We start from the raw sequence: 26523 nt of genomic DNA on the forward strand, positions 1-26523 counted from the left end.
AAATCCAACAGCAGAATGCAGGCTGCTATTTATATACTGGCTGTAGCAAAACATCAGTCTATAGAGCCCCAAACACGAGCGTGTTCAGTCCATGATATACGGTCCGTACGTCGGCCGCATTTCCCGGACCGAACACACTGCAGGGAGTCGGGCTCCTAGCATCATAGTTATCTATGACGATAGGTGTCACTGCCTCGCTGCGGGACAACTGTCCCGTAGTGTAATCATGTTTTTGGTACGTTTTTGCTGTTAGTTTGAGTCATTGGGGCTGGGATTTGAGGCCTTAATACAGGTCCTATAATGTACCCATGTTAAACTTGTGTAAAAACAGCCTAACTGGAAAAAAGCCCTGTGATTGGTTGCTCTGTATATAAACTGAGGTATATCCCCTATGCCCTGGAAAGAAATTCATATTACAAGACATTGACCCATTTGGCACATATGAGAATAAGCTAAAAGGCAAAAATACATAAGACATTAGAACTAGAACCTTTCAAGTCATAAATATATAATAAAGCTGCAGTAAATAAAGTGAGGTTTCTTTAAACATTATATTAGAGAATTGAATTATCATCAAATCCCCAAATCCATTATTATATCTACTGATTTGTTCACTTTACAAGAAGGGAATCTGGGGGAATACAATATCCCCGCAGCCCCCCTCCTCCCCAGTAGAATAATGACCTCAATGGCAGCCTCTATTCTGTGCATGAGAAATGCAAACGTGTTATGGCATTAAAACCCCTCTCTTCTTTCCATTCACACAGTACACGATTTGCACTGAGAGGGCAGCCCCAGTAAATCCAAGGGAAATATTCACATAATAGATATACAGTATATAAATATATATAGAATTGCTAATAACGTAATATCTCCATTTAAAGTGTCTCGAAGTTAAAAATCTATGTTATGGAGAAGTGTGTATATATATATATATATATATATATATATATATATATATACATACATATACATATACATACATGCATACATACATACATACTGGATATAAAAAGCATACACACCTCTGTTAAAATGCCAGTTTTTGTGATGTTACAAAGTCAGTACAAGATGGATAATTTCAGAACTTTTTCCACCTTTAATGTGACCCATAATCTGTACAATTCCATTGATAAACAAACTGAAATGATTTAGAGGGGAAAAATAAAAACCAAAAAAAAATGTGGTTGCATAAGTGTGAACACCCTCTTATAATTCCGGATGTGCTTGTGTTCAGAATTAGCCAATCACATTTAAACTCATGTTAAGTGGTAGTCCGTACACAGCTGCCATTATTTAAAGTGATTGTGAGTAACCCCATATAAAGTTCAGCTGTTCCATTAGGATTTTCATGACATTTTCTTTGTTGCATGGGACAGCAAAAGCCATCGTCCGTAAAGACCTTACAACACATCAAAGGGATCTGTTTGTTGAAAGGCATCAGTCAGGAGAAGGGTACCAAAGAATTTCCAAGGCATTAGATATACCATGGAACACAGTGAAGACAGTCATCAAGAAGTGGATTACATTTGGCACAACAGTGACATTACCAAGAACTGGACGTCCCTCAAAACAAGACAAAAATTGGTCTGGGAGGCTACCAAGAGGCCTGCAGAAACATTAAAGGAGCTGCAGAACTTTCTGGCTGGTACGGATTGTGTAGTGCATGTGACAACAATCTCCAGTTTTCTTCATATGTCTGGGCTGTGGGGTAGGGTGGCAAGACAGAAGTCTTTTCTAACAAACAAAAACATCCAAGCCCGGCTATGCTGTACAAAGACCTACATGAAGTCTGCCAAAACTATGTGGGAAAACGTGTCATGGTCTGATGAGATCAATATTGAACTTTTTGGCCAAAATTCCAAAGGGTATGTTTGGCGCAAAGCCAACACACTTCACATCAACAAAAGAACACCATACCCACAGTGAAGCATGGTTGGGGCAGCATTATGCTTTGGGTCTGTGTTTCTGCAGCTGGAACTGGGGCTTTAGTCAAGGTAGACGGAATTATGAACAGTTCCAAATATCAGGCAACATTGGCACAAAACCTCTGCTAAAAAGCTGAAGATTAAGAAGGAATTTCACCTTTCAGCACGACAACGACCCAAAGCATACCTCCAAATCAATCACCAGAACATCAAAGTTTTGGAATGGCCCGGCCAGAGGCCAGACCTGAATCTCATTGAAAATTTATGGGGTGACCTGAACAGGGCTGTAGACAGCAGATGCCCTCGCAATCTGACAGATTTAGAGCGCTTTTGCAAGAAAAAGTGGGCAACAATTGCCAAGTGAAGATGTGCCATGTGATAGACTTCTACCCAAAAATACTGAATGCTGTCATAAAGTCAAATGGTAATTCAACAAAGTATCAGTTTAAGGGTGTGCATATTTATGCAACCACATTATTTTTTTGTTCTTTATTTTTATTTTTTCCACCCTAAATGATTTCAGTTTTTTTTTCAATGGAATTGTACAGATGATGGGTCATATTAAAGGTAGAAAAAGTTCTGAAATTCTTCATCATGGACTGATTTTATAACATGCAAAAACTTGGCATTTTAACGGGTGTGTAGTCTTTTTATATCCAATGTATGGGGCTGTATTCACAAATATCTGTATATCTTTTTGTATATTAACCCTTGCGTAGAATCTAGAATCTATGTAAATACATATAATCATCTTTTTTCATGGGACTTTACTCCCTTTAATATCCTTTATTTTTTCACATCTTTATGTCCAGAGTGTTGAGCCCTGGGAAACATTCAGCTGATAACTGTAACCTTAGGTTATGTCCATAGACTAATAAGGTTAAGCACATAAGCCCATTTGAGAATTGCAGTTCCCCAGAATACACCACTCCATCTGCTGGCCATATCTGGTACTGCTGCTGATTGTTTTTAAAGTGGTACAAGGCTACAGTATTTTTTGCATTGGAAAAGGGTTTCTAAATAAATAAGGAAATTTAGTCAGGAATTTTATTTTTTTTGTCCAGTTTCCTTAATTTAGGCAAGCAAAGTAAACAATGGATATTTTCCTTCTTGTTTCCAGGATTATGTCCAGATGCACAGAAACAGTTAGGCCTTGAACAGACTGCATTTTTCTGCAACTGAAAAAAAAATGCCACAGTAAACCTCACTAACTGAATCCCTGCTCAACCGCTGACCATGGCTACCACCCTTCTGATATTACTTCTGAACATGGCTGATCTCTATTCCTCTGTACAGAACTTGCTTGCCTACATCATTGGACCTAGGAACTAACATTTCTGCATCCAGGAAGCTGCTAATAGGAAATGCACAGGAAGTTGATCCTATAGTATGTAATGGAGAGATATAGTTGAGAGGTATAAAAACCATTACTTATATAGCAGAAGAATCCTACAATGACAGTCCCAAGGGAGGTGGCGCCACATGAAGATCTGTCCCCAGCCGTAATGGATGTCAGTGGCGCAGCGTGATAGATGCAATTTATCTCCTGACAGCTGGCTAACGACACTCTCCCTAATCTGTCCCTCAGCTCGCCCCATCCCACTCTCCCCACTGCTATTCCCTCTCTAACATCTATACTTTCTCCAACGCTTTCAGTCCCATACCATTAACCCTGCTACTGCCATGCTCAGTATCAATAGATCCAAGGAGGCCCCCACAGTAGTGTTCTCACATTTTATGACATACTATCTCCAGCTATATTTCTTCATATATTTTAGGTAACACTTTATATGATACATGTCATTTTTTAATAGCTAATTTAGATTTTATTTATTGCATCAAATATACTGTACAATTTTGGGAAAAAAACACTCAATAAAAAAACCACAAGGGCTGGGTTGCAAAAATATGTTTAACTGAATTTTGTGCACAGGATTTTGTAAAAATGGCACTTCAATCCAAGAGCTTTTCCACACGTAGCGGAATTGCTGCGTATGTTCAGTCGGGAATTGCGGATGGAAAATACGCAGCAGAATACAGTAGCAGCAAAGCGGGTGAGATATAACAAATCTCATCCACAAATTCCAAACAGAAATTGACCTGTGGTGCGTATTTTTCGTACTGCAGCATGTCAATTCCTGCTGCGGAAAATGGACTAAATTGCTGCGTTTTTCAGAGGAGATCTCACCGTCTCCGAGGATTGTGAAAAACACAGCAAAATCTGCACCATTTTCTGCAGTAAAAAACACAGGTAACGGTGCAGTATTTCCGCAGCGGCAATCCTGCTGGTTTTTGCGGAAACACTGCAGAAATTTTCTGCAGCAATTCAGTTACATGTGGACAAGCCCTGACATTTGTCATCTGAAATGCTGCAGTAGCAAAACCTCAATAAAATAGAAAATAAATGGTACATGTGAATGTATCCTAACAAGTCGAACATGTGTGAAATAAAAGAATGTTTAAAAAATGCATATAAAAATATAACATTTAAATAAAATACGTGTGGAAATCACGGGCGTCGCACGGACCTATGTTACTGAATGGGGCCGTTCAGACTGTCAGTGAATTTCACACAGCGTATGCGCGCTGCGTGAAACGCACGTCGTTTCCTATATTTGGCCGTGTTTTGCGCAGCACGCATTAAAGTCGATGGGTGCGTGCAAATCGCGCTCGGCACACGGAAGCACTTACGGGTGCCGCGCGTGATTCGCGCAGCAGTAGTAAAACATAAAACCAGAGTGTCATCATGATGCCGGCTGCGCGAAAATCACGCAGCCGCGCACCATACGCTGATGACACATGGACCTTTTGCGCTCGCAAAACGGACACGTCCATGTGAATAAGGCCTAAGAATGTCTGAGGACACACCCAATTGACAAGGTGAATGGTAACACCAAACTGTCAATCTATTCCTACATTTCCAGGAGGAATAACAGAGAAACGGCACAAAACTTCCTGTAAGAAAGGACTCTCTATAAAAGTTATTTCATGCGGAATGCAAGTATTTTCTAATACTTTTGAAATCTATTCCTTTTAGTGAAATTAGTATTTATATAAAAAATTGTAAGAGGTGTATTTTCCATAAAAATGCATGGTATTTTATCAGTCCAAAAGTACAAAAAACTTTGAACAAATAAATAGAAATACGCATGACACAACCCAGGGCTGAAACGAGTTCACTTGGAGCCACTCCCACCCTTGGTCCCTAAAGTGAGCATAATATCTGCTGGATTGACAATCATTTAATTAACTGCCTCCTGCTCTACCAATATAATACAATGCAATTCTTACTAGGCTCACCAAGATGGCAGACCTGGGGGTTCCTCGTAAACTCTTCGCTGACAGAGGGCCCCCCTTCCGTCCTATAGCTGAGATGCTGCGGTCGCTATTGAACACAGAATCTAAGTCGTTTAACAGCTGGAATCGGAGTTATCCCTAATCCTGACTGTTCTGTTAGTGCTGTAATACACATTTGACACCTGCAGCGTATGGATCCGCTCCTTACTACCCCCCCCCCCCCCGCTCCTACAGCTCCTCACCGAGTCACAAAGTGAAAGTCTATTCCTGAATAACAGCAGCTGCCATTCGCTCACCAATGCAATAAAGGGAGGTGCTCATCCTTCCCTGGCACCTATAAAATTAGTAGCATTTTGGACACAGAGTCCAATTGGTTGTACAAAGAATTGTAAAGGAGGGATGGTGTCTTATTTTGAGATAATAATAAAAAAATAATAATAATTGCGCCCACCTTCATTGGTACCCTGGGTGGTTGCCTACTCTGCCTACCCCTAATCCTGGCCCTGACTTAACCTTCTCATGTGTGATCACTGTGTTATGAGGGTGAAGGTATAGTTGAGAAGACTCGAGAAATATATTTGAGGATTTAATAATAATGGTGTTTCAGTTGCCTGTAGAACTGGGAAATCGGAGGTACTGGGAGCAGTGGCATTCTGTGAATGGCAAAGTATTTTGACACTACAATGGCTGACATTTCCACCTCTGCATACTGTACCACATCTACATTGAATGGATTACCCACCTAAGTAAGCATATTGCTATTATATGTATATAACTTTCTGAATTTGCCTGCACAACACTGCTCCCATCCATGCAGATACTACAATTCAGCCTTGTTCACTTGAATGTGGCTGAATTGCGGTATTTTGAACAGCGTCTTAAAGAGAACCTTTCACCTGCCCATACATGTGCAGCTGAGTGCAGCATGTAATAGGCAGGGCTGCACAAACCATGGGGCACTTTACATTTTTTTTCCTACTCTCCTCTGTTATTTAGATATCGGTGCCGTTCTATTTGGCGCCCAATATTTAAATAACCCCCTGAACTGTCAATGGGGCGAGTTACTATGGCTGTGACACTATCCAATCAGCTACGGACAGTGTCACAGCAAGAGCGACTCTCACTCACTCTTTAGCTCTCGGGAGACTAGGACAAGACTGATCTCTCAAGAGTGTCACAGCCATAGTAACATACCCCCTTGCCATCACAGGCCTCATTGACCGTTCAGGGGGTTATTTAAATATCGGGCGCCAAATATAACGGCGCCGATATCTAAATAACAAAGGAGGGTAGAAAAAAAAATGTAAAGTGCCCCAGGGTTTGTGGAGCACTGCCTATTACGTGGTGCTCTCAGCTGCACATGTATGGGCAGGTGAAATGTTCTCTTTAACAGGAATAGAGTTGTTCAGAAAGCCTCAGCTCTTTTGTTTTCATGATCTGTTAGGGTCCCTGCAGTTGGCCCTCCACTGATGAGCAAGTGATGACATATCCTAGCGATATACTAAGATGGATAGACCCCAGAGCAGGATGGATAAGATGTCAGATTGACACAAAATGAATGATAATATTCAGAATTATTTTTCAATGTATAATATTGCTGAGCAGACATTTCTTTCTTTAAAAATGTGCTATACCACAAAAACTTACCTAAGAAAACATGAATCAGCAGGTGATCCCTTTAATTTATTACTTAAGGAATTTTTAGATATAAAGCAAAAGCTACTTAATACACTTAAAACACCTTAACATGTGGAGTTTAACAAAGATAGAATGACACATGGTGAGTCTATTGAGAAACAGAAGAATGGAAGGATCCCACTGTCACATAATCATGCAAAGGTCTGCTGTAGATGGTGACAGAAGTAAAAATCCAGGCTTCTTAGGATCAAGAAGCTTTCAATTGCTAAATGATACTGAAGCAATGACTGCAATGGATAACATAGTATTTATAATTTATTAAAGCCACAGGGGAATATAAAAATGACATTTTCAGTTAACTTTCTATCTGTTCACGAAGTGCATATGTGCAAATAAATAAAACCGGTATAGATTTTAAAAACTCTTGAGTACATTGAAGTCTCATGTATGTCAATCAATATGACGACTATAGCCATTAAATCCAATACTGACCATCTATAAAACGTAGACAAGTATATTATCAAGAGAAATACTGAAATGATAATCCAGAAGCTTCAGTGCCACTTCAGAAACCTTTTATGTTACTACAGTCCATAAAAAGCAGAAAACAATATTTATCAAACAGAAATCTCACAAGATACAAAACAATTCATAGTACAGCAGAAATATTACAGACTCGGCGATCAAAGAGGCAAAATATGAAATAGATACAACTTTACCTTTTACTGCATTCCAATTGCACTTGTTCAATGTAACGTCTACCACATATTATGTTATTGGTGTTTTCAGATTTATGTGTAATATGTTTTAAATAATATACACAGAATTGACATAGAGTCTGGTCGTGGCACATATTTGTTAGCTAGATCCAGTATTGAATCCTTACAAAAGTAGAGAAGCACATAGGAAAGCTTATACTGACAGCTATCCAAATCCAAAAAGATGACATCCCTTCCTCAATGGTGCCTTGGTGGCCGCCTACTCCACCTGTCCTTTGTTCTGGCTATAGCTTTTACTTTCAAACAATTATATGATCATTTATTTTTCTTCTCCAGCATTTAAAATGTTGCAAATGCAATTCTTTTTTGTTATCATACGTCTAACAATACTTATGGGTTTACACAGAAAAGTATTGAACTGTCTCTTGTCGTTATGGATTTATTCGGTCTCTGTGTATCTCATCATAAAACATACAAGTAAGCTGATAGATTTCAGTAGAGCCAACAAAGGCTTGTGTGTAGACAAACGTATTCCTATTACTGTGAGATAATGACTGAAACACCAGCATCTACTACATTCTCACCATTCTCAGACAGGAAAGCAATCTATTGTGACAATATGACATTTGTATATTGCTGATTAAAGCCCTTTCTTTTACAGATTTTACTGGAGCTCACATTGCTGCATCCCTGCACTCTATGTAGAGGACAAGATTGTAAACGTGACCTCCCAACGCTGAAAGAAAATGAGCCAGTAGACATTTTATGCACGATTGCGTCTGTTTTACCTAACTGCTAATAAGTGGTTGCACTTCATTACACGTTCTCGTATCTGTAGAGGCACAACATACCTACATACACAAGGGTGCAGGGAAAAATACTTGGTTGCAAATGTTCCTGAGCTCCTTCTCTCTTGCAATATTCATGGGACTGATGTGTTGCTCATCTTACCTGCATTAACAATGGCATCTACCTCTAGTTTAGTGATGTCACCTCTGAAGAGAGAAATCTTCTCATTCAAATCTTTGCTCTTTGGGAACTTGACCTCTTCAGGCTGTGCAACGCGTGCCTCTATAAAATGGGGGAAAGCAAAAATATATACTTTTAGTAAAAGACAGTTTTTACGGAGATTACCTTTCTCACAGTGTGTGTCAACATAAGCATAAAAACATCTTTAACCCCTTCCCTCTTTAGCCACATTTGACCTTCCTGACCGAGCCTCATTTTTCAGATCTGACATGTTTCACTTTATGTGGTAATAACGTCGGAATGCTTTTACCTATCCAAGCGATTCTGAGATTGTTTTCTCGTGACACATTGGACTTTAAGATAGTGGTAAAATTTGGTCGATACATTCAGTATTTAATTGTGAAAAACACCAAAATATAGTGAAAATTTGCAAAAAATAGCATTTTTATCAATTTAAATGTATCTGCTTGTAAGACAGGCAGTAATAGCACACAAAATTGTTGCTAATTAACATCCCCCATATGTCTACTTTAGTTTGGCATCATTTTTTTAACACACTTTTATTTTTCTAGGACGTCACAAGGCTTAGAACTTTAGCAGCAATTTCTCACATTTTCAAGAAAATTTCAAAAGGCTATTTTTACAGGGGGCAGTTCAGTTCTGAAGTGGCTTTGAGGGCCTTATATATTAGAAACCCCCAAAAAGTCACCCCATTTTAAAAACTGCACCCCTCAAAGTATTCAAAACAGCATTCAGAAAGTGTTTTCATTATTTAGACGTTTCACAGGAATTAAAGCAATGTAGAGGTGAAATTTACAAATTTCGTTGTTTTTTTTTGCAGAAATTCATTTTTAATCCATTTTTTGTGTAACACAGAAAGTTTCACCAGAAAAACGCAACTCAATATTTATTGCCCAGATTCTGCAGTTTTTAGAAATATCCCACATGTGGCCCTAGCGTGCTTATGGACTGAAGCAGCGGCCTCAGAAGCAAAGGAGCACCTAGAGGATTTTGGGGCCTTGTTTTTATTACAATATATTTTAGGCACCATATCAGGTTTGAAGGTCTCTTGCGGTGCCAAAACAGTAGAAACCCCCCACAAGTGACCCCATTTTGGAAACTATACCCCTTGAGGAAATTATCTAGCGGTATAATGAGCATTTTGACCCCACAGGTTTTTTTCAGAAATTATTGGAAGTAGAATGTGAAAATGAAAATCTACATTTTTTCCAATAAAACGTATGTTTAGATAATTTTTTTTCATTCCCACAAAGACTAAAAGAGAAAAAGCACCACAAAATTTGTAGAGCAATTTGTCCCGAGTAAAACAGTACCCCACATGTGGTCATAGACTGCTGTTTGGACACACGGCAGGGCTTAGAAGGGAAGGAACGCCATTTGGCTTTTGGAGCTCAAATTTAGCAGGAATGGTTTACGGAGGCCATGTCGCATTTGCAAAGCCCCTGAGCGGTCAAAACAGTGGAAACCCCCCACAAGTGACCCCATTTTGGAAACTACACCCCTTGAGGAAATTATCTAGGGGTATAGTGAGCATTTTGACCCCACAGGTTTTTTGCAGAAATTATTGGAAGTAGGATGTGAAAATGAAAATCTAAATTTTTCCCAATAAAACGTAGGTTTAGCTCATTTTTTCTCATTCCCACAAGGACTAAAGGAGAAAAAGCACCACAACATTTGTAGAGCAGTTTCTCCCGAGTAAAACAGTACCCCACATGTGGTCAGAAACGGCTGTTTGGACACATGGCAGGTCTCAGAAGGGAAAGAACGCCATTTGGAGTTCAAATGTAACTGGAATGGTTTGCGGTGGCCATGTCACATTTGCAAAGCCCCTGAGTGGTCAAAACAGTGGAAACCCCCCAAGAGTGACTCCATGTGGGGAAACTACACCCCTCAAGGAATTTATCTAGGGGTATAGTGAGCATTTAAAAAAAAAATTCTATTAAAATCCATGGATGTGTGATAATCTTTGAAGCACTCTTTTATGCACAGGCCAGGTTTGTCGGGACAGGTTTCACAATGATAAGTTGTGTCTCGTCTTCTCCCTCTTTTGTAACACACTTTACACCTTTTTTGGCTCCTTCCCTTTTTACAAGTGGAGGGGATTTCGCCAGGAAAGTGTTGCCCTGGTACAATACGTGGACCATCGCATAGAAGTACTGGGGCCCTCCCCTTCCTGGTTCCCAAATACAAGGGCTTTGATAACCGCTTCTTGAAACTGAAGGAATGTCCCTGTCCGGCCTGCACATTGGTATAGCATGTAAGCGTTATACAATGCCATCTGTACCATGTGCACGGCCAGCTTTTTGTACCACGCCTTTGTTTTACGCATGGCACTGTACGGCTTCAGTACTTGATCAGAGAGATCAACACCTCCTATGTACTTATTGTAGCCGAGGATGCAGTCTGGCTTGGGGGTCATTGTGGTGCTACCTCGGACAGGGACAGGGGTGCTGCCACTACCGTGTATTGTGGTCAACATAAGGACGTCCCTCTTGTCCTTATACTTGACCAGCAACAAGCTATCGCTGTGTAGTCCCTGCTTTCTCCTTTTCTTAGGGGTTGCCCAATCAGATTTTTAGAGAGGCCTCTCTGATTTTTGCGCACGATGCCGCATGCTACAGTACTTCTGGTGGAGAGGCATTTAAATAGTGGGATGCTGGTATAGAAGTTATCCACGTAAAGGTGATAACCCTGGTCCAGCAGTGGGTGCATCAAGTCCCACACTATTTTTCCACTAACTCCCAGGACAGGGGGGCATTCTGGAGGTTCTAGCCTGGTGTCCTTCCCTTCATAAACCCGAAACCTGTAGGTGTACCCTGTGCTGCTCTCGCACAGCTTGTACATTTTAATTCCATACCTCGCCCTCTTGCTTGGCAGGTATTGGCGGAATTTTAGTCTCCCCTTAAAATGTACAAGGGACTCGTCTATTGCTATGTTCTTTTCGGGGGTGTACACTTCCTGAAATTTGGTGCAGAAATAATCAATCATTGGCCTGATTTTGAATAGGCGGTCGTATGTGGGGTCATCACGGGGCGGGCACTGTGCATTATAATGCAAAAATTTCAGAATAATTTCTAATCGTGCCCGGGTCATTGCCATGCGGTATAATGGGGTGCTGTATAAAATGTCCGCACTCCTGTATTGCCTAATCTCTGGGTTTTTTACTAGGCCCATATGTAGGACAAGGCCCCAAAATTTCATCATCTCCGCTGCCTCTATGGGGGTCCACCTAGCAAATGATGAAGTGTGGTTTTGGGCTAAAAATTGTTGGGCATATAAATTTGTTTGGGCCGCCATTACATTAACAAAATCCTCAGTGAATAAGAGCTTGAAATAGTGAAATTCTGCGAGGCCTACAGTCTCAAATCGAATTCCTGAGCTCCCTGTGAAATCTGGAATGTGAGGCTCATAATTATCAGGGGGTGGGTTCCACAGGGTATCACTCATTTGGGGGGTTGCCTCAGCTGATGTCCTGGGGCGTCTTTGCGGGGGTTCCTCATCTCTAGATGAGGATGATGAGGTCAAGACGAATGGGGCAATTTCCTCTTCTCCCTCGCTGGCCGATTCAGTGTCAGAGGCCAGGATGGCGTATGCCTCCTCAGCGGAGTAGAGCCTTTGAGATGATTGGGCCATTTTTATTAGGGGGGTATGTAGTGCTTCAACACGTGTAATACTCTTTATAGAGGTGGTTGTGTATGTTGTGCTTTTACACGTGTAATATGAAATTTATAGGAAAAAAAAAAAAGAAGAAAAAGAAAAGAATAAGAAAAAATGTAGGCGAAAGAAATTTATTGAACGTTCAAAATAGAACTGTAAAAAAAATTTAGATACAACTGTGTCGCTACGCTATCAAAAATTTAGTGAACAAATTTCAGTTAAAAAAAACTGAATGTAGGTCACTAAACGGACGCTGACTATAACGCTATAAATTTATACTAACTGTCGCTACGCTATCAAAAATGTAGTGAACAAATTTCAGTTAAAAAAAACTGAATGTATGTCACTAAACGGACGCTGACTAGAACGCTATAAATTTATACAAACTGTCTCTACGCTATCAAAAACTTAGTGAATAAACTTCAGTTTAAAAAAAACTGAATGTCCGTCACTAAATGGACGCGAACTATAAGAAGTAAATTTATTCAAACTGTATAAAAAAAATATATAGCTAGAACTTCTGCTATATATCTTTTTTACAAAACGGACGTCAGTAAACGTCCGCTACTCTAATGCTACTCTTTGTTTTTTACAGTTTTATAAAATCAAGAAAAAAAAGGCCAAAAAAAAACCTGCGTAAACAAATTACCACTGAGGCTGATTATTAGACTCAGCACTCAGTAGCCGCAGGGCGCACGCAAAAAAAAGGTGCAGTAATAAAAAAGGCCAAAAAATAAAAAACCGTGCGGCAAAAAAAATTACCACGGATGCCGATCAGTGATGGTGGTCACTGATCAGCACTCAGTGGCCGCAGGGCGCACACAGGGAGATGCAAAAATAAAAAAAAAAAGAAAGTCCTGTGCCAATAATTGGCGGTCAGTGATGGAGGTCACTGATCCACACTCAGCGGACGCAGGACGTAAAAAGGGAAAGAGGGGGAGGGGGGGATGGGGGGGAGGGTACAGGGATAAGAAGTTTAGGAAAAAACAAGTGCTGCTGCTAAAAAAAAAAAAAAATCAGCAGCAGCACAGATGATGATGATGACGGTTCACTCTTCTGCAGGAAGCAGTCGGATGAAGACATCACAGCAGGATCGCAGCACAGAAGGCCTCAGATTCGATAAGTATGGCTCACAGACGGTCACACCAGCTCTGCTCACCGTTCCTAACCGGAATGAGGTGGGCAGAGCTGGTGGAGGGTGTTTCAAACACCCGCCATGGCTGCGATTGGTCGGTCGGTGCTGACCGACCAACCGTAGCGATCGGGGGGCTGGCATCACCGCCATTTTTTACATGGAACATGGTAGTCTTTGGTCCTGTCCTAGACAGCACCAGTCACCACCATATCACTGTGCCCTGTGGCACAGTGATTGGCAAAAGCCCCAAACAGCCGCAATTGGCCGTCTTTACTTTAAAACTTTTATTTTTGACACGGTAACCCCTTCTGCATTTGGCATATGGGTACGTCAAAATGCGGCAAGTTAATGCTTTCCATGACGTACCCATACGGCAAATGTCGGGAAGGGGTTAACCTATCCAAGCGATTCTGAGATTGTTTTCTCGTGACACATTGGACTTTATGTTACTGGCAAAATTTGCTCGATACATTCAGTATTTAAATGTGAAAAACACCAAAAGTTAGCGAAAAATTGAAAGAATTAGCATTTTTCTAAATTTAAATGTATCTGCTTGTAAGACAGGCAGTTATACCACAGATAATAGTCGCTAATTAACATCGCCCACATGTCTACTTTAGATTGGCATAGTTTTTTGAACATCCTTTTATTTTTCTAGGACGTTACGAGGCTTAGAACTTTAGCAGCAATTTCTCACATTTTCAAGAAAATTTCAAAAGGCTATTTTTACAGGGACCAGTTCAGTTGCGAAGTGGCTTTCAGGGCCTTATATAATAGAAACCTCCAAAAAGTTACCCCATTTTAAAAACTCCACCCCTTAAAGTATTCAAAACAGCATTTAGAAAGTTTCTTAACCCTTTAGACGTTTCACAGGAATTAAACCAAACAAATTAAATTTTTTGTTGTTGCAGAAATTCATTTTTAATCCAATTTTTTTTGTAACACAAAGTTTTACCAGAGAAACGTACCTCAATATTTATTTCCCAGGTTCTGCAGTTTTAGGAAATATCCCACATGTGGCCCTAGTGTGCTTATGGACTGAAACACAGGCCTCAGAAGCAAAAGGAGCACCTAGTGGATTTTGGACACTCCTTTCTATTAGAATATATTTTAGGCACCATGTCAGCTCTTGTGGTACCAAAACAGTGGAAACCCCCCAAAAGTGACCCCATTTGGGAAACTACACCCCTCGAGGAATTTATTTAGGCATATAGTAAGCATTTTGACCAGACAGTTTTTTTGCAGAAATTTTTGGAAGTAGGCCATGAAAATGAAAATCTACATTCTTTCAAATAAAGGTTTGTAGGTTTAGCTAATTTTTTTTACATTCCAAAAGGACTAAAGTTGAAAGAGCACCACAACATTTGTAGAGCAATTTCTCCAGAGTAAAAAAATATCCCACATGTGGTCATAAACTGCTTTTTGGACACACAACAGGGCTTAGAAGAGAAAGAGCGCCATTTGGCTTTTGTAGCTCAAATTTAGCAGGAATGGTTTGCGGAGCCCCTGAGGAGATAAAACAATGAAAACGCCCAAAGTGACCCCATTTTGGAAACTACACCCCTTGACGAATTCATGTACAGGTGTAGTGATCATTTTGAGCCCACAGGTGTTTCATAGAATTTATTAGAATTGGGCAGTGAAAATAAAAACAATCCTTTTTCTTCAATAAGATGTAGCTTTAGCTCAAAATTTTTCATTTTCTCAATAAATAAAGGAAAAAAAGAACCCCAACATTTGTAAAGCAACTTCTCCCAAGTATGGCAATACCCCATATGTGGTCATAAACTGCTCTTTGGACACACGGCAGGGCTCAGAAGAGAAGGAGCGGCATTTGGAGCACAGATTTTGCTGGATTGTTTTCTTGACACCATGTCGCTTTTGCCAAGCCCCTAAGGTACCAGTACAGTGGAAACTACCCAAAAGGGACTCCATTTGTGATACTACACCCCTTGAGGAATTAATCTAGGGGTGTAGTGAGCATTTTGACCACACAGCTTTAGTACAAAATTTTTTATTTTCTCAAAAAATAAAGCAGAAAAAGAACCCCAACATTTGTTAAGCAATTTTTTCCGAGTATGGCAATACCCCATATGTGGTTCTAAACTAATTTTTAGGCACACGGCAGGGCTCAGAAGGGAAGGAGTGCCATTTGGCTTTCAGACTACAGATTTTGCTGGATTGGTTTCAGGTCGCTATGTAGCATTTGCAAAACCCCTGTGGGACCAAAACAGTGGAAACCCCCCAAAAGTGACCCCCATTTTAGAAACTAGACCCCTCAAGGTATTCACCTAGGGGTGTAGTGAGCATGTTAACCCCACAGGTGTTTTGCATAAATTAGTGTGCACTCGATATTGCAGAGTAAAAATTGGATTTTTCAATAGATATGCCAATATGTGGTGCCCAGCTTGTGCCACCATAACAAGACAGCGCTCTCATTATTATGCTGTGTTTCCCGGTTTTAGAATCACCATACATGGGGCCCTAATCTTTTGCCTGGACATTTGACAGGGCTCAGGAGTGGAAGAGTATCATGCGAAATTTAGGCCTAATTTGGCGATTTACACAGAATTGGTTCACAATTGCAGAGGCTCAGTTGGGAAATAATAAAAGAAACCCCCAGAAGTGACCCCATTTTAGAATCTACACCCCTCAAGGCATTTATTAAGGGGTGTAGTGAGCATTTTCACCCGACATGTCTTTTCCATAAATAAATGGGCTGCGTAAGGTGCAAAGTAAAAATGATCATTTTTCCCCAGAATTGCCAATTCAGTGGCAAGTATGTCGTGCCCACCTTATGCCACTGGAGACACACATCCCAAAAATTATTAAAAGGGTTCTCCAGGCTATGGTGGTGCCATATATGTGGAAGTAAACTGCTGTTTGGGGACACTGTAGGGTTCAGAGCGGAAGGAGCGCCATTTGGCTTTTGGAGCATGGCGTTTTACTGGTATTTCAGTTTATAATGTGGGGCATATGTAAGCTGGGCAGAGTACATCAGGGGCATAGTCAGGGGGTATAATAATGGGGTAAACAATAAAACATTCCATAGATGTGTGTTACGCTGTGAAGCAATCATTTCTGCACAGGCCGGTGTCGCACTGATAAACGGTGCCTTTACTTATCCCCCTTTTGGTCTCCTGAGCCGGCGCCATTTTGCCGGCGGCTACGGAATCCGATCAGGCCCCGCCTTCAGGCGGGGACTGGAAGTTTTCCGTGCTAGGCACACCGGGAGGCCAGTATTAGGCCTCCGGTTGCCATTGCAGCCACCGACACCCCGGGGATTTCATTGCTGGGGTGTCGATGAGCTGCAAACACCTTAAATGTAGCGATCGGTTTTGACGGCTGCATTTAAGGGGTTAATGGCGGGGATCTAAGCTAACTTCGGTCCCAGTCATCACAGCAGGATGTCAGCTGTCAGATACAGCTGACATCCGGGGATGATGGCACCGACTTTCCATGTTGTATACTTACGACAATTGTCGGGAAGGGGTTAAAGTAGAGCACCACAAGATTGTAAGCTACCCCTACCGCCAAGCTATGTACAATATATTGTAATCAGCAACGGGAAACCGCTATATGGTACTCTATTAGAGAGCTCCAGTGCAACAGTCCTGGGCCTACCTGCACAAAAAAACATTCACAGTAAAAGTCAATGCTGCTAGTGTGGAACTACAGGTCCTAGTATGCACTGAATATGGAAGAAATGGGCAATCAGTTATTGAAGACCACTTTAATTTAAAGAGGCTCTGTCACCACATTATAAGTGCCCTATCTCCTACATAATGCGATGGGCGCTGTAATGTAGATAACCACAACGTTTTTTTATTTTGAAAAACAATCATTTTTGAGGAATTTGAGCAATTTTAGATTAATGTTAATTAGTTTCTTAATGCTCAACTGGGCGTTTTTTAACTTTTGACCAAGTGGGCGTTGTAAAGAGGAGTGTACGACGCTGACCAATCAGCTTCATACACTTCTCTCTATTCATTTGTACTCAGCACTGCATGATCTAGCGAGATCATTCTGTGCTGTCACATACACCCACATTAAAGTGTCTTGAGAGTGAATAGACATCACCTCCAGCCAGGACGCGATGTCTATTCACAATCCCGACACTTCGGTAAAGTTTATGTGGGACTTAATCGCTGCACAGCTTGATGTCGCGAGATCACGCTATGAATGACAGCAGTAGCGCCCGATGTGCAGTGATTAAGTCGCACACAAACTTTATTCACAATCCTGATACTTCGATAGACATCGCGTCCTGGTTGGAGGCAATGTCTATTCACTGTCAAGACACTTCAGTAAAGTTAATGTGGGTGTATGTGACAGCACATCATGATCTCGCTAGATCACGCTGTGTTGAGTATGAATGGAGAGAAGTGTATGATGCTGATTGGTCAGCGTCATACACTCCTCTTTAGAACGCCTACTTGGTCAAAAGTTAAAAAAACGCCCAGTTGGGCATTAAGAAACTAATTAGCATAAATCTAAAATTGCTCATAACTTCCTCAAAAATTATAGTTTTTCAAAATAAAAAACACCGTTCTCTACATAACAGCACCAATCACATTATGTAGGAGATAGGGCACTTATAATGTGGTAACAGAGCATCTTTAACTCATGATTCACTCCTAGGTATGTGAACACTTACTAACAAGCGCCAAATGTCCCCTGAAGGCTTGTACTTATGAATAATACTTCACTATCAGGCAGCCAGAGAAATGAACCTTGGTTTGTCAGTAGATTGCATTCTAGATAATTGCGTGCTTCAAAATTGTGGCAACATTATGGGGTAGATCACGGGTCAGCAACATTTGGCACTCCAGCTGTTGTAAAACCACAACTCCAAACATGCCATGACAGCCAAAGCTTGTATTCTTCTAGCCAAAGGCTGCTAGAGCATGCTGGGAAATGTAGTTTTACAACAGCTGGAGTGTCAAAGGTTGCTGAGCCCTGTGGTAGATCTTCTCCTAGATACGGCTAACAATTCCGACATACTTAAACATTGATCTCTACAAAACAGGAAGTGTTAACCAATTACATACCTCCCAACTTTCAAGTATCACAAGGAGGGACAAACTTTTTTTCTTTTTAAAGAGGCTCTGTCACCAGATTTTGCAACCCCTATCTGCTATTGCAGCAGATCGGCGCTGCAATGTAGATTACAGTAAAGTTTATATTTTTAAAAAACGAGCATTTTTGGCCAAGTTATGACCATTTTCGTATTTATGCAAATGAGGCTTGCAAAAGTACAACTGGGCGTGTTGAAAAGTAAAAGTACAACTGGGCGTGTATTATGTGCGTACATCGGGGCGTGTTTACTACTTTTACTAGCTGGGCGTTGTGTATAGAAGTATCATCCACTTCTCTTCACAACGCCCAGCTTCTGGCAGTGCAGATCTGTGACGTCACTCACAGGTCCTGCATCGTGTCGGCACCAGAGGCTACAGTTGATTCTGCAGCAGCATCAGCATTTGCAGGTAAGTAGCTACATCGACTTACCTGCAAACGCCGATGCTGCTGCAGAATCATCTGTAGCCTCTGGTGCCGATGTGTCCTCGCTCGTCTGACACGATGCAGGACCTGTGAGTGACGACACAGCGTGATCTCTCGAGAACACGGCTGTGTCTGCACTGTCAGAAGCTGGGCGTTCTGAAGAGAAGTGGATGATACTTCTCATCAGAACGCCCAGCTAGTAAAAGTAGTAAACACGCCCCGATGTACGCACATAATACACGCCCAGTTGTACTTTTACTTTTCAACACGCCCAGTTGTACTTTTGCAAGCCTCATTTGCATAAATACGAAAATGGTCATAACTTGGCCAAAAATGCTCGTTTTTTAACAAATAAAAACGTTACTGTAATCTACATTGCAGCGCCGATCTGCTGCAATAGCAGATAGGGGTTGCAAAATCTGGTGACAGAGCCTCTTTAAGGCATGCCTCTAATCCCACCCAATCCCCGCCCATACACACCCAGTTTAGCACACACAGTATTATGCTCCCATAGTGCCTCCCACACAGTATAATACCAAATAGCTGCCCCCACACAGTATAATGCCCCCATAGCTGCCACCATACAGTATACTGCCCCATAGATGCACCCACACAGTATAAAGCCAATACAGATGCTCCCACACAGTATAATACCCACAGATGCCCTCATACAGTATAATGACCACACAGATTCTCCCATGCAGCATAATGCCCATACAGATGCCCCCATGCAGTTTAATGCCCAAACAAATTCCCTCATACAGCATAATGCTCCATAGCTGCCCCATGCAGCATAATGCCCACATAGCTGCCCCATACAATATAATGCCCCATAGCTGCCCCCATATAGCATAATGCCCCCTTAGCTGCCCCCATTCAGTATAATGCCCCCTTAGCTGCCCATAGTGCCAATGCCCTTGTAGATACTGACAGTGCCCATGTAGATAGTGCCCATGTTGATAGCACCACACTGTCCTCTGTAGATAGTGCCCCAATATAGTGCCACAGTGTCCATATAGATAGTGCGACACCCCCTTAAAGTAGCGCTGTGCCCGTGGAGTCCACGATGAGCGGAGGAGCTCCTTCTGCTCTTCCGGCCTGAACTAATTCTGAAGCAGGGAGCTGATGGTTCCCTGCTTCAGAATTAAAGAGGCTCTTTCACCAGTTTTAACGGCCCCATCTTCTCTTTAATCTAATAGGCACTTTAATGTAGATAAGTAATGTGTTTTTTTTTTAAAAACTTTATTTTTGAGAAAGTTATGAGCATTTTAAGTGTTATGTAAATTAGTTGTTAATGCCCAAGTGGGCGTTTTTTTTACTCTTGACCAAGTGGGCGATGTCTGGTAATACTCCCATTGCTTGTGTGAATGAACTACGGGAGTGACAGCACAGCGTTATCTCGCGAGATCACGCTGTGCTGTGGATTAAGCTGGTCATGAATGAAGAGAAGTGTATGACGGTGATTGGTCAGCGTAATACACTTCTCTTTACTACGCCCACTTGGTCAAGAGTAAAAAAACACCCACTTGGGCATTAACAACAAATTTGCATAACACTTAAAGAGGCTCTGTCACCAGATTATAAGTACCCTATCTCCTACTATAAGTGATCGGCGCTGTAATGTAGATAACAACAGTGTTTATTTTGACCCCAGCCAGGACACGATGTCTATTCACACTCCCGACACTTCGGTAAAGTTTCTTGGGGACTTACTCACACAGTGCTGTCATTCACAGAAACGTTACCGAAGTGTCGGGACTGTGAATAGACATCGCGTCCTGGCTGGAAGCAATGTCTATTCACTCTCAAGACACTTCGGTAAAGTTAATGTGGGAGTATGTGACAGTACGCGAGATCAGTACTGCTAAAAATGAATGGAGAGCAGTGTATGACGCTGATTGGTCAGCGTCACACACTTCTCTTTACAACACCCAGTTGGTAAAAAAAAGTAAAAACATGCCCAGTTGTCTATTAAGAAAGTCATTAGCATAAATCTAAAATTGTGCATAACTTGCTCAAAAATGTATCGTTTTTCAAAATAAAAATGTGTGTGTGTGTGTATATATATATATATATATATATATATAAATAATACACACACAGGTATACAGTGTATCTTAGCCAGGGTGATGTTTCCTACCAAAAATGTATTATCAGAATGAGCTGAAGATTTATCAATGTATTCACTCAAGTTTTCTAACATAAGAACATTGAAAAACATGGCATTTGTACTGACCACCATTTTTGTGAATCCCCTGCGCCACATTTTTTAACATATGCATTTGCATTGAAAAAAAGAGTGTGTGTGGCTTCAGAATTGTTTAGAAAAGAGGCAGAAAACAACGCTAGGTCTAACTTGGCATCATTAATACCACTGCACCATATTCATCAACAAGGCATAACCAGAATTGTGTGCGTGCTGCCCCAAACTTGTATATGTTAGTACCTATGAAAAGTAGAATATAAAAGCAGACTACTGCATGCATACGAAGATCTGTATATAGACGGCATGACACCAGCCATTGCAAGATTGAATTTCTATTAGATCACCATATGCAGACGTAGAATAGAATGACTGTGTCTCTCACTTTTTGCAGTGTCTTTCCATGTTGGTATCTCCTTCAGCTTGATAAAATCTTTCACAGAGTATTGTTCACGTCTCTGCTTACTGTTAAGATTCTTCAGGAACGCTACATATAAAAAAATTAAAAAAAGTAAGATAAATGTAACATTAGAAATAATATGATAACTTGCTGATTAATACTATTAGCATTGACATGAGATCACTGACAGCCAGCAGTTACTACCCCAAATTAGCCCACCACGAGCGCCCATTGACCATATAACAAGTAAATGGGCGCTCACTAACAGGTCCTTTAACACAGGCCGATTCTATTCTGCATGGGGACGAACGATCATTGTGATCGATTCGTCCCCATCAGTTTGCATCAATGTCGGCGGCACATCCCGTTTTCACGAGTACATGAACTGACGACAACAATGATTTTACAGTCTGCATAAAAGATGTCATCAGCCGCCGAACTAGTGTTTGCTTGTTTGTCAAATGATCGCTGCCCTGTTTACATGGGCCAATGATCAGGTACAAGCATTAATAAGAACACTAGTTTGGCCGATTAGTGGCCCAGTTTAATGGAGCCTTAACACCCTAAATAAGGCTGACACAAATGTGCATGTTAAAACAACATTTCAGGGTGAAACTGATACAGTGCGTTCTGCCGCCTGCCCTGAGGGGGAGTTACACAAAACATGGATTCAAAAACACTAAAGAGAGGATCATTGTATCATGCTCCACCGCTTCATCCATTGGGCATAACATAGTGAATTTGTTTTGTCCAGCTTGATCCTCTAACTCTAAGGATCCATTCACACGAACGTGTTTTTGCGGCCGCAATTCCCACGAAAATCCACGGGAGAATTGCGGCCCCATTCATTTCTATGGGACCATGCACACGACCGTAGTTTTTACGGTCTGTGCATGGCCCGGGAGCCCGCACCGCAGAAAGAACTGTCTTATTACAGCCGTGTTCTGCGGTCCGGGTTCATTGAAACTAATGGCCGCGGCCATGTGCATGGCCCGCAATTTGCGGGCGGCTTGCGGCTGACAGCCCGCCGACCCAAAAATCATGGCCGTGCACATGGCTATGGTCGTGTGCATGAGGCCTAAGGGTATGTTCACACGTGCACGTCCGTTACGGCTGAAATTACAGAGCTGTTTTCAGGCGAAAACAGCTCCTGAATTTCAGACGTAATGGCATGTGCAGGCGTTTTTCGCAGCGTCCATTAGGGACGTAATTGGAGCTGCTTTTCTATGGAGTCAATGGAAAACGGCTCCAATAACATCCACTTCTTTGACGCGGGCATCTTTTTTACGCGCCGTCTTTTGACAGCGGCGTGTAAAAAAAAAATTACCGTTCTGCATAGTACATCGTAAAACCCATTCAAATGAATGGGCCTGATGTTCGCCGCTGCTTTCAAGCAGTATTTTCGGCCGTAATTCCAGGCGTAAAACGCCTAAATTACGTCCGTAAATAGTGCGTGTGAACATACCCTAAGTGGAAAGAGAAGTGCTGCTCATCTCAGGAGAAGTTGACAATTCACTTGAATAGGAGAAGAGCTGCAGTACTGCAGCACGGCCGCAATACAGAGATCAGAGTCTTCTGCTTCCAGCACCAAACCCCTGAATAGATTCTGGCGCCCGGAGGCAGCCAAAACAGCTGATCAGTGCGGAGTCCAAGTGTCAGACCCCCACCGACCATATAAAGATGACCTGTCCTGTGGATAGGTCACCAGTATTAGGCTAGATTCAGACAAGCGTGGGGAAACTCGGACATCCGAGGTGCCCCTGTGCGAGTCCCGTTTTCAAGGATCCCCATAGACTTGAGCCTATGGAGGGATCCATGAAAATGGACGTCAATAGGACAGGTTCTATTTTTCAATGGACCCTTCACACGGTCCGGTGAAACAGCCGTGTGGACGGCGCCATTGAAATACAATCGTCTGTGTGACGGACGTTGTTTTAACGGCCATCACACAGACGTATTCAACTCTCGTGCGAATAAGGCCTAAAAAACAGCCCCCAACCTGGATAACCCATTTCAAGAACAACATTATCAATAATCCCCTAATACACTCTAAGGGCTTGCCCACACAACGGAAAAACCGCACCATTTCCTGCCGTTTTTCCCATTGAAATCAATGGGCAGGCGTTCTGTTCCGATTTTTCAGCCGTTTTTCGGGCCATTAACGGCCTGAAAAACGGCCGAAAACACTCTTTGTGAGCATACCCTAATAAGGGTGCAGTCACATGTGGCATACTTGCGTTGTATTTCTGCAGCGTAAACCTTCACTACGAAAAACGTTACAATATATGCCTAGGGTAAAAATATTCCGCAAACACAAGATCTAGAGAAATTTGCATTGCAGAGCATTTTTCACATAGGAATACATTGTGGTATCCGAAGCACATTTTAACGCTGCGTAAATACAATTCAAGTATCCCTTATAGGGATTTTACAGCTTGATGTAAATAAAATGTCATGTTTTAATTGCTCACCGCTTTCAAGAACTCTTCAGCAGTCACCGTTCAGCCAAGGTGTGGGTGGAAGCCACGCCAACATGCAATATTACCACAAAACAGCGCGGTTTTCAAATGCTTGTAAAAGGGGTTGTCAGGGAAATACCCTTATTTTAATTTAGCCCTCTTATTCTTGGCTTTTCATTAGAACGTTTCTTAAACATTGCAAAAGCACCCAAGCCCGTACATGACCCCCAGCCCCTTACTGGCTCTGCAATGTACAAGACACCTGAACGTTGCAGAGGTTTTTTTAGCTTTGGCCAAGTCTTTCCCTGTTACATATGTGATACGGCTGCAGCAGGAAAAGTCTCTGTGTAGTGTACGGGTGTCCAGTACATTGCACAGACTGTAAGGGATGGGGCGGGGGGGGCATGTATAGACTGGATCACCGCTGCAATGTGTACAAGCAGCAGAACTCCGATCTGTGCGCACTGTCTGGAGAAAAAAAAGATTTAAATAAATAAATAAATAAAAAAATAGGGAACATTTTGCTGAATTTTTTCAGAGACATATCAGAAGTTTTTATCGGTGGGGGTCCGCGTGCTGAGACCCCTACCATCGCTGAAACGGAAGTGCAGAAGCGATCAACACCTGCGGCTGTGATCTGCTCTTTTCGTTAGGCTGAAGACGGTTTCTAGACATTCACAGCGCTCATCTGAGCTCTTCTGCACCTTCGTCTCAGCGATGGTGGGAGTCTCAGCGCCCGCACCCCCACTGATCCAAACTTCTGATATATCTTTATGCCATATCAAATGTTTTGGGAGAGTTCAGTTATTCTTTAAGAAACATTATATTGGAAAGCCCTTATTCATATTTTGAGACTGTACACAGTATTTTTGCAACAATCTATGAGCTAAACTTGCACTTCAGATATATTTTACCTACAAATATACACGAGGGAAATGAGGATTGCCTAGACTGGATACATTGTAACAAACACTCAAATGTCAGAAATATTAGATTAGGATGTAAATAAGAATGTTTCCGTTCACTGCCAGCATTAAGAGGTTTTGAAAATAGTGAGGAAGTAAAACATATAGAAAAAAAAAAAGTTACATTACTTTTCATCACACATTTTATTCACATTAAACCAGACTGCTCCCCCTTGCGGCAGGATCCTATAGCGCAGTCTACAGTGTTCTAATGGGACCCAGACTGTCATAAAACAGTCTATGGTCTTCTGTGGGGGGGATTTCCCTGCACATCGCCTGCTCTTAGGGTATGTTCACACGGCGGGGGTCCGTAACGGCTGAAATTACGGGGATGTTTCAGCCTGAAAACATCCCCGTAATTTCAGCCGTACCGGCATGTGCGGGCGCTTGAACGCCGCGTCAATTACGGCCGTAATTAGCGCTGCTATTCATTGGAGTCAATGAATAGCGGCTCCAATTACGGCCAAAGAAGTGACAGGTCACTTCTTTGACGCGGGCGTCTATTTGCGCGCCGTCATTTGACAGCGGCGCGTAAATATACGCCTCGTGTGAACAGACAAACGTCTGCCCATTGCTTTCAATGGGCAGATGTTTGTCAGCGCTATTGAGGCGCTATTTTCGGGCGTAATTCGGGGCAAAAACGCCCGATTTACGTCCGTAAATAGGCCGTGTGAACATACCCTTAGACTAGGCAATTGCTGGTAAAGCAACCCTCAGATGTTGCCTCACACGGCGGAGGGACACTAAGTTACGGTTAGGAGGACTGACAGTAGACAGTGTTAGAGCAAGGCTAGCGTCTCACTTTTGGCCTCTTTCCAGCTGGTGGAGGGAGAGTTCAGGTCAATCTTCCCGGCCATGGTGCAAGCGGAACAAGTCAGTGGCCTCGTCGTGAAGCAGCTGGACAGAGCGTCAGTGCGCAGCGCCCTATAACGGGAGAGCGGGACTTCTTTTAGGGTAACGACGGGACGGGAACAGGAACCCTGAGTTACGGAGACTCTTGTGAGGCAGCGGGCTATGGAGAGGAAGGAGGCGGAATAATAACGCTTCAGATAGAGGAGCCCGCGGTGTACGAGCACGGTGATAGTCATGAGGATATATTTAGCTTGCTGGGGACAGGACGACAAGATTATTATTAGCACAGGGAAAATTGTTCTTCCTTATAAGTGAGTGTGACGACTGCCGGCGTACAGGGGGCGCCATCGGGAAGTTAGTATGGAACGCAGGTGCGTGTCACCTGTCTACACACCCCATTATATACACGACTGTCATTGGTCTGCGTGAGTTCTGGTTGATTAGTCTTACCTTGTATACATCGGACTTACGTACAGAAGTTTGTTCCTTTTGTACTATAATACAGTACACAGAACAGAACCATAATATTGTGGCTGCTTAGCTCCTAATGAGGTTCTGTTTCATGGATCAAGTTTTCTTCTAGGGGAGAACTCTGCTACCATAAGCAACATCTAGGGGCGTAGCTAAAGGCTCATGGGCCCCGATGCAAAAGTTCTTATTGCAAGCAGACAGTATCACACATGATAGGATTAGATACACAGCTCAGCAGACAGTATCACACATGATAGGATTATATACAGTGGCCCAGCAGACAGTATCACACATGATAGGATTAGCT

General features: G+C 42.1%; 1 protein-coding gene across 3 annotated transcripts in view; it reads right to left on the bottom strand.

The window, feature by feature from the left end:
- The window catches only part of MACROD1 (mono-ADP ribosylhydrolase 1), a 1001762-nt gene extending 975682 nt beyond the window's left edge, over nucleotides 1-26080 (bottom strand). For all 3 annotated transcript variants that reach the window (XM_075837241.1, XM_075837242.1, XM_075837240.1), the window contains exons 1-3: nucleotides 25696-26080; nucleotides 21455-21556; nucleotides 8534-8653 (exon numbers count right to left, since the gene is read on the bottom strand). In XM_075837241.1, the coding sequence (XP_075693356.1) occupies nucleotides 8534-8653; nucleotides 21455-21556; nucleotides 25696-25981 (508 nt within the window). In that variant the 5' untranslated portion in view covers nucleotides 25982-26080. The remainder of the gene's footprint in view (nucleotides 1-8533; nucleotides 8654-21454; nucleotides 21557-25695) is intronic.
- Nucleotides 26081-26523: the final 443 nt, after the last annotated feature.

This window comes from Rhinoderma darwinii, chromosome 9, assembly GCF_050947455.1.
Source record: "Rhinoderma darwinii isolate aRhiDar2 chromosome 9, aRhiDar2.hap1, whole genome shotgun sequence".
NCBI classification, from domain to species: domain Eukaryota; kingdom Metazoa; phylum Chordata; class Amphibia; order Anura; family Rhinodermatidae; genus Rhinoderma; species Rhinoderma darwinii.